This window comes from Procambarus clarkii, chromosome 17 (genome assembly GCF_040958095.1).
Source record: "Procambarus clarkii isolate CNS0578487 chromosome 17, FALCON_Pclarkii_2.0, whole genome shotgun sequence".
Taxonomy (NCBI): Eukaryota; Metazoa; Arthropoda; class Malacostraca; order Decapoda; family Cambaridae; genus Procambarus; species Procambarus clarkii.
This window is the reverse complement of record NC_091166.1, coordinates 46,537,520-46,546,700: the sequence shown is the minus strand read 5'-3', so window position 1 is coordinate 46,546,700 and position 9,181 is coordinate 46,537,520. Positions and strand designations below refer to the sequence as shown.

The 9,181-nt window shown below is 45.2% G+C and overlaps 1 protein-coding gene across 1 annotated transcript in view; it reads right to left on the bottom strand.

Annotated features, from left to right (window-relative positions):
* The window catches only part of LOC123772568 (serine/arginine repetitive matrix protein 1-like), a 3,086-nt gene extending 914 nt beyond the window's left edge, over positions 1 to 2,172 (bottom strand). Inside the window, exons 1-2 of the mRNA XM_045765808.2 lie at positions 2,115 to 2,172; positions 1 to 798 (exon numbers count right to left, since the gene is read on the bottom strand). The exon at positions 1 to 798 is cut by the window's left edge and continues 914 nt beyond it. Of these exons, the coding sequence (XP_045621764.2) occupies positions 1 to 798; positions 2,115 to 2,172 (856 nt within the window). The remainder of the gene's footprint in view (positions 799 to 2,114) is intronic.
* Positions 2,173 to 9,181: the final 7,009 nt, after the last annotated feature.

Genomic DNA, 9,181 nt, shown 5'->3' with positions numbered 1-9,181 from the left:
GAGGCGGTCCGTCTGAGGCGGTCCGTCTGAGGCGGTCCGTCTGAGGCGCTCCGTCTGGGGCGGTCCGTCTGAGGCGGTCCGTCTGAGGCGGTCCGTCTGAGGCGCTCCGTCTGGGGCGGTCCGTCTGAGGCGGTCCGTCTGAGGCGGTCCGTCTGAGGCGGTCCGTCTGAGGCGGTCCGTCTGAGGCGGTCCGGTCCGTCTGAGGCGGTCCGTCTGAGGCGGTCCGTCTGAGGCGCTCCGTCTGGGGCGGTCCGTCTGAGGCGGTCCGTCTGAGGCGGTCCGTCTGAGGCGCTCCGTCTGGGGCGGTCCGTCTGAGGCGGTCCGTCTGAGGCGGTCCGTCTGAGGCGGTCCGTCTGAGGCGGTCCGTCTGAGGCGGTCCGTCTGAGGCGGTCCGTCTGAGGCGGTCCGTCTGAGGCGGTCCGTCTGAGGCGCTCCGTCTGAGGCGGTCCGTCTGAGGCGGTCCGTCTGAGGCGGTCCGTCTGAGGCGGTCCGTCTGAGGCGGTCCGTCTGAGGCGGTCCGTCTGAGGCGGTCCGTCTGAGGCGGTCCGTCTGAGGCGGTCCGTCTGAGGCGGTCCGTCTGAGGCGGTCCGTCTGAGGCGGTCCGTCTGAGGCGGTCCGTCTGGGGCGGTCCGTCTGAGGCGGTCCGTCTGAGGCGGTCCGTCTGAGGCGGTCCGTCTGAGGCGGTCCGTCTGAGGCGCTCCGTCTGAGGCGGTCCGTCTGAGGCGGTCACGGCTGGGGTAGTGGTCCAATACGCTTGTGTTCGGTGCGTGACGACATTACTGACAAACAAGTGAGCATCTGTAATATCGAAGGTAAACACTAACTTCCATTGACAACATTTCTACTCTACTCAGTAATATTACACATTTGTGTTATTCACTAATAGTTGACATTTCATTTAAATCGAAAATATTTCAGAATTTCTTGTATTCGGTAATATTTTATATTTTTTGGATTAGTATGTAAGTCATTCTAATCCCCGCAACACGGAACACTTTAATACAATAATGAATGCTTTTTTTCTATCCCCGACCGTCCACAAGTGGTTGGGCACCATTCCTTTCCCTCCTCCCATCCCAAATCCTTATCCTGACCCCTTCCAAGTGCTATATAGTCGTAATGGCTTGGCGCTTTCTCCTTATACTTCGCTTCCTTGTGTTGGACGGTATCCAGAGCCTAGCTAAAGACTACATAAATATTACCATATCACTGCCTATGTCGTGAACCTGACGGCTAAGTGGACAGCGCTCGGGATTCGTAGTCCTGAGGTTCAGGCTTCTATCCCCGGTGGAGGCGGAAACAAATGGGCAGACTTTCTTTCACCCCTGATGCTCCTGTTCACCTAGCAGTATATAGGTACCTGGGAGTTAGACAGCTGCTACGGGCTGCTTGCTAGGGGTGGAGACCTGGTCGAGGACCGGGCCGCGGGGACGCTAAGCCCCGAAATCATTTCAAGATAACCTCAAGATAGATAACTACCCGCACAATAACCCCACATATTACAGGAGAGCAAACAAGAGGGAGTTTACCGTCCGTGGACAGAAGCAGTACAGGATGGCCCAGACGGCCTCCTGGGGCCTCCCACCGGCTCTCCTGTCTTAATTGCTGTCCACTGTCCGCACCGTCTATGTAATACCACATTAACCATTAACATTCATTCTCTCTAGTGTAAACATTGTAGAGAGTGTGTGCGTGTGTGTGTTTGGGCAATATGTGAGGTAATGTTTGCATGTTTGCTAGAGAGAGAGAGAGGCGAGTGTGTTGGTGTCGCCGTCTCCTCAGCCCCTTTGTAAACACACCCTTTGTTCACCCTCTTCCCCCCCCCCTAGCCCCGCTGGTGCCCCCTTGCCCGCGGGGCTAGGGGGGGGGAGCAAGGGGGCACCAATCATCATACCTAGAAACTGTTTTTACTGTGTATTCAGCAAACTGTTTGTGTCGGTTTTAAAAACACCATGAAAATTTCCACATCTGCCGTGGGGTTTCTCTCCAAGTTAGAGCCAATAAAACAAAACAAGCAAGTCACATATATATATATTTATATATATCGTCAGAATAAACCGTGCCTCTGGGGCTAAACTGGTGATCACGTTCCTCGCTTGTAACAATCATCACACCTAGAGAACCGGCCCAATAAACACCCAACAACTGTTCTGGAGATAATGACCGAACCATGGCGACGAGATGGCCTTGTTCAGATGGTTTATACTACCGCTACCTTCAGTCTCTCTCTCTCAACTGGGGCGTCTTGTATTTAAACATCCACAACAGTTTGTTGAGTTTATCGGAGCATTGAAATCTGTGTGTGTGTGTGTGTGTGTACTCTCCTATTTGTACTCACCTAGTTGTGCTTGCGGGGGTTGAGCTCTGGCTCTGGCTATCTGGCATTTTCGCCAGATATTCGTCTTTTTTAAGAATGACATATATTGGCGACTTGTCACCTCTCCTGACAACTATCTCCTTGTTCTCACGAAGGCTTTTAGCTGCCGCTTTAAGCTCGGGGGACAGTATGGTGCTTCTGTAGTTGCCTCGATTCTTTCCTCCTTCTGCAATAAGTTCTGCTTGTAAGGTATCTTTGGTAGTGACCTTCTTTTGTGTCTCGAGGTCGAATATGTCGTCCAACAGAATTTCCAACTCTACTTTCCGGGCCATTTCACTGAGGACCAAGTCACTCTCCTAAATCTGGGCATAAACTGTCATGTTATGTCCAGACCGAGTGAAATGGCCCGGAAAGTAGAGTTGGAAATTCTGTTGGACGACATATTCGACCTCGAGACACAAAAGAAGGTCACTACCAAAGATACCTTACAAGCAGAACTTATTGCAGAAGGAGGAAAGAATCGAGGCAACTACAGAAGCACCATACTGTCCCCCGAGCTTAAAGCGGCAGCTAAAAGCCTTCGTGAGAACAAGGAGATAGTTGTCAGGAGAGGTGACAAGTCGCCAATATATGTCATTCTTAAAAAAAACGAATATCTGGCGAAAATGAACATCATACTCTCTGACCAAACTAAGTTCCAAAGGGTAACGAAGGACACTACAGCCGAATTAAAAGCAAAGGTCAACAAACTGATCGAAACTGTGAACGCCAAGAAATCCGGACTCCACCTGCCAAAGATCATTGGGGAATATAAACCTGGATATGCGTATGGAAATGTCAAGACGCACAAGCCTGGAAACCCACTTCGGCCAATCATTAGCCAGATACCCACACCCACGTACAGACTGGCGAAGCGACTCAACGGCCTGCTGACTCCTTATGTTCCTTGCGCCTTCAGCCTGAAGTCTCCAAAGGAATTTGTGGACTTACTGCGGGGCACACGGGCCACAGGGATAAGAGCCTCGTTGGACGTAGAATCGCTGTTTACCAACGTACCTGTGGACGAGACAATCGGAATGATAGCCGACAGAGTGTATCGTGATCCAGCCTGTACTCCTCTTGACATGCCAGAAAGTATTCTGAGGAAACTACTCCAAGCTTGTACTAAAGAGGCACCCTTCTTGAGCCCGGATGGGCACATGTATAAGCAAGTAGATGGGGTCGAGATGGGTTCTCCCCTAGGTGTCCTGTTTGCAAACTTCTACATGGGTACCATCGAGCAAAAAGTCTTAGTCGACATGAACTTGAAACCGGCCATATACTGCAGGTATGTTGACGACATTTTTACACAGGTACCTGATGTCAGACATCTGCAGGAGCTGAAGGAGGCATTTGAGCAGAGTTCCGTGCTGCGTTTCACTTACGAGACGGAAAAGGATGGGAAGCTGCCTTTTCTAGATGTAACAGTCATGGAAAAGGGCGGAGGTTTCCACACTGCAGTCTACACTAAGGAAACAAACATAGGAATGTGCCTAAATGCCAACAGCGACTGCCCCGACAGGTACAAGAGGAGTGTTGTTAACGCATACGTCGACCGTGCTCTCAGCCACAGCTCAGAATGGAAGCAAGTCGACGAAGAACTCTGTAGGGTAAGGCAGGTTCTAGTCAATAACGGCTTCTCCAATGGTTTCATCGAAGACATCATAAGAAGGAAAGTGAAAAGCCATGCAACCTCTGAAGAGACAACTAACACAACACCTATACCCCCTATTAGACTATTTTACAGGAACTTCTTTTCCACAGCTCATAAAACGGAGGAAAGGGTCCTGAAAGATATTGTTAATAGAAACGTTATCCCTACAGACAAAAATCAGAGGATACAACTGACGATTTACTATAAAACCAGAAAAACGGCCAGCCTACTCATGAGAAACTCTCCAGACACAAAACAGAACGCTTTAAAAGAGACTAACGTCGTCTATGCCTTCAAATGCCCACTTGGGGACTGTAAGCTCCAAAAAACCCAGTATATAGGCAAGACAACAACATCTCTTTCTAGGCGTTTAACGATGCATAAGCAACAGGGCTCCATTAAGGAACATATAATCTCTTCCCATAACCAAACCATCGCCAGAGAAATCCTAGTAAACAACACAGAAATCATCGATAGATACAGCGATAGCAGGCGGCTTGACGTTTGCGAGGCACTACACATCAAGAAGTCAACACCAGCAATCAACAGCCAATTATTGCACAACTATATTCTACCCACCTCAAGACTCCGCTCCAATATAGAAGCATCAAGAAATATGGACCAATAGGCTTTCTACAAACACTTCTATTCAATACCCATTGTTTTCTGTTCTGTCTTGTGTTGATACTTTTAATACCCTATTAATATCCCCTGTTCTGTCTTGTGTTAATGCCACATCATCCTTCCCACCTCACTCAAATGTAGATATAATATCAGAGAGACGTAAGTTCTAATCAGTTGTGTATTTGTGAAGTCTTTGAAAATGTAATAAGTTTTACGAAACGCGCCCGTGTCGCGTCAGACTAGAAATAAAAATGAATTTTGGAGAAGTGATTTTTGATTTACCTCTAACAGTGAAGCGTAATGTACGAAAGATTGAGAAAATTCGTGTTAGAATTATTAATCTTACTTTTTCGGTCATATTTAATAATATATATATATATATATATATATATATATATATATATATATATATATATATATATATATATATATATATATATATATATACACACACACAAGTCGACTAGACTTTTTGCTCGATGGTACCCATGTAGAAGTTTGCAAACAGGACACCTAGGGGAGAACCCATGGCGACCCCATCTACTTGCTTATACATGTGCCCATCCGGGCTCAAGAAGGGTGCCTCTTTAGTACAAGCTTGGAGTAGTTTCCTCAGAATATTTTCTGGTATGTCAAGAGGAGTACAGGCTGGATCACGATACACTCTGTCGGCTATCATTCCGATTGTCTCGTCCACAGGTACGTTGGTAAACAATCGGTGGACGAGACAATCGGAATGATAGCCGACAGAGTGTATCGTGATCCAGCCTGTACTCCTCTTGACATACCAGAAAATATTCTGAGGAAACTACTCCAAGCTTGTACTAAAGAGGCACCCTTCTTGAGCCCGGATGGGCACATGTATAAGCAAGTAGATGGGGTCGCCATGGGTTCTCCCCTAGGTGTCCTGTTTGCAAACTTCTACATGGGTACCATCGAGCAAAAAGTCTTAGTCGACATGAACTTGAAACCGGCCATATACTGCAGGTATGTTGACGACTTTTTTACACAGGTACCTGATGTCAGACATCTGCAGGAGCTGAAGGAGGCATTTGAGCAGAGTTCCGTGCTGCGTTTCACTTACGAGATGGAAAAGGATGGGAAGCTGCCCTTTCTAGATGTAACAGTCATGGAAAAGGGCGGAGGTTTCCACACTGCAGTCTACACTAAGGAAACAAACATAGGAATGTGCCTAAATGCCAACAGCGACTGCCCAGACAGGTACAAGAGGAGTGTTGTTAACGCATATGTCGACCGTGCTCTCAGTCACAGCTCAGAATGGAAGCAAGTCGACGAAGAACTCTGTAGGGTAAGGCAGGTCCTAGTCAATAACGGCTTCTCCAATGGTTTCGTCGAAGACATCATAAGAAGGAAAGTGAAAAGCCATGCAACCTCTGAAGAGACAACTAACACAACACCTATACCCCCTATTAGACTATTTTACAGGAACTTCTTTTCCACAGCTCATAAAACGGAGGAAAGGGTCCTGAAAGATATTGTTAATAGAAACGTTATCCCTACAGACAAAAATCAGAGGATACAACTGACGATTTACTATAAAACCAGAAAAACGGCCAGCCTACTCATGAGAAACTCTCCAGACACAAAACAGAACGCTTTAAAAGAGACTAACGTCGTCTATGCCTTCAAATGCCCTCTTGGGGACTGTAAGCTCCAAAAAACCCAGTATATAGGCAAGACAACAACATCTCTTTCTAGGCGTTTAACGATGCATAAGCAACAGGGCTCCATTAAGGAACATATAATCTCTTCCCACAACCAAACCATCGCCAGAGAAATCCTAGTAAACAACACAGAAATCATCGATAGATACAGCGATAGCAGGCGGCTTGACGTTTGCGAGGCACTACACATCAAGAAGTCAACACCAGCAATCAACAGCCAATTATTGCACAACTATATTCTACCCACCTCAAGACTCCGCTCCAATATAGAAGCATCAAGAAATATGGACCAATAGGCTTTCTACAAACACTTCTATTCAATATCCATTGTTTCGTGTTCTGTCTTGTGTTGATGAAATTAATACCCTATTAATATCACCTCTTGTTCTGTCTTGTGTTGATGAAATTAATACCCTATTAATGCCACATCTTGTTCTGTCTTGTGTTAATGCCACATCACCCCTTCCACCTCACTCAAATGTAGATATAAAATCGGAGATGCGTAAGTTCTATTCAGTTGTGTATTTGTGAACTAAAGTCTTTGAAAATGTAATAAGTTTTACGAAACGCGCTCGTGTCGCGTCAGACTAGAAATAAAAATGAATTGTGGAGAATTGATTTTTGATTTACATCCAACAGTGAAAAGAAATGTACGAAAGATTGAGAAAATTCGTGTTAGAATTATTAATCTTACTTTTTCGGTCATATTTAATAATATATGTCTACAGGAAAGACTGCTACCAAAATATACTAATATATATATATATATATATATATATATATATATATATATATATATATATATATATATATATATATATATATACACACACACACATAAATACACTCTCCCGTTGGACCCACTAAAATATAATAACGCCTCCACATAATCTCGGAGTCCAACCGCCCGCCGCCATGTTTGCTTCCCGGCCTCAGGGAGGCGTGTACATGTGTGTGTGTGTGTGTGCCCCAGGCAGGCATCCTGTGTACACATTCAACACACTGTGTGTATGTGTGTGTGCAGGTAACATGTTATGTACACAGAGCGGGGGTCCCGGAGCTGTACCTCGCCTGTGGGAACGACCTTGTGTTCATCTTGACAGCCTTTCTCCATCCCGTCCTTGGACCATGTCCATTCCGTCCAGCGGTCGACCCCACAGACGCATTCATACATTTTTACATGCTGATCAATCAAAATGGGAATTTTCTCAAATATAAATTAATATTATAATATATTAGCATATTGGGCATATATATGGGCATAGGTTAGGTCAGGTTAAGTTAGGGGTTTAGGTTCTTTGGGCGATTATTTGTATTTGTAGTACGTGGGTGAAGCATTTACAGCGTTGTGGTTCGAACAAAATTCGTCAGTGAAGCACTTGTGCAGCCCGTCCTCCAAACAAAGATCCAAAAGTGATTCCATGCACCCGCCAAACCCCCTGTTTATGAATGAAAAGCGGTTTACACACGACTCACAACTACTGACGTTCGAACATATCCGGAACAAGTGCTTCACTGACGAATTTTGTTCGAATCACAACCCTATAAATGCTTCACCCACGTACTACAAATACAAATAATCGCCAACAGAACCTAAACACCTAACCTAACCTACCCTATGCCTATATATACACAATATGCTAATATATTATAATATTAATTTATACTTGCGAAAATTCCCGTTTTGAATGAACAGCATATTAAAATTTATGAATGCGTCTGTGGGGTCGACCGCTGGATGTAATGGACTTGAGTCGAGGACGGGTTGCAGCCAAGTGAACCCATATGAACCACAAAAGAATTAAGGAATTGTGTTGTAGGATGAGATAGGTATTTAGGGAGGTAGCAAAGCTATCCTCAGATTGATTAGTTGATGAATGAATTGATGATGAATTGATTGATGTCCTGAGGGACGAGTCCACATGTTACAGCACCCCACCATATATCTCCCCCCCCCCCCGTTGTTTAACGTAATCTTGCCTAAAGTAATCCTTGTCAAGTAGTTATCTAGTCAATTCATAGACAAAGTACTAGTTTAAGATACTACTCATTTCTTTAAGTCATGATCAGTTACTTGAAATTCTTCCTTTAGCATTGAAATTGAAATATGTTTATTGAGGTATACATACATACACACTTTGTGAGTATGTATACATCAATAAACTTATTTCAATTTCCTCTGTGTTAAAATCCCTTTAGGATGTGTCTTTACCTGCTGTGCCTCACTTGTTTTATGGTTTCTTTATGTTTTCTTTAGTTTTGTCAGCATTTCTAACTAGTTTAGTAAATTGTTATTCTGGACTGATTTTCCCTCATTTGTAATTTTTTCGTACGAAGCTTTCTATGTTTTGTGTGGGAAGTTGAAGACCAGATGTCTAGGGCTAGTCTCAAGCAACTTTTCTGGCTGACACATTTGTGGAAGGTGACTGTCACAGGCACGTTGGAGTCAGCAAATCGCCGTCCCTACTCCCCCCTTTAAGGAAGGTCGGCTCCTATTACGACTTCCATTGACGCCTCTGAAGGCCGAAATGGGATGGGTGGGAGAGTTTGCTTTTCCATAGAGTTTTTGAGCAGTTTCTCATCTGTTCATCGCACAGTCACCAAAACCCCAAAGGAAAGTAACCAATTAAACCAATAACAGGTTGTCAAAAACATCCCGGCGACACTGGGGCTCGATCGTGGGTCAAGAATAGAACACAAGTCTTCTTTCACAAGACAAAATAGCATTAAATAGTTTCTAAAATGCGGTTACCGGAGCGCTCGTTCGTGCCGGCGCCCACCAGACAGGTGTCTCACAGGAGAACTTTTCCTGCACCTGTTCCACACTATCTCTCTCTCTCTCTCCCACCCACTGAAGCTTTC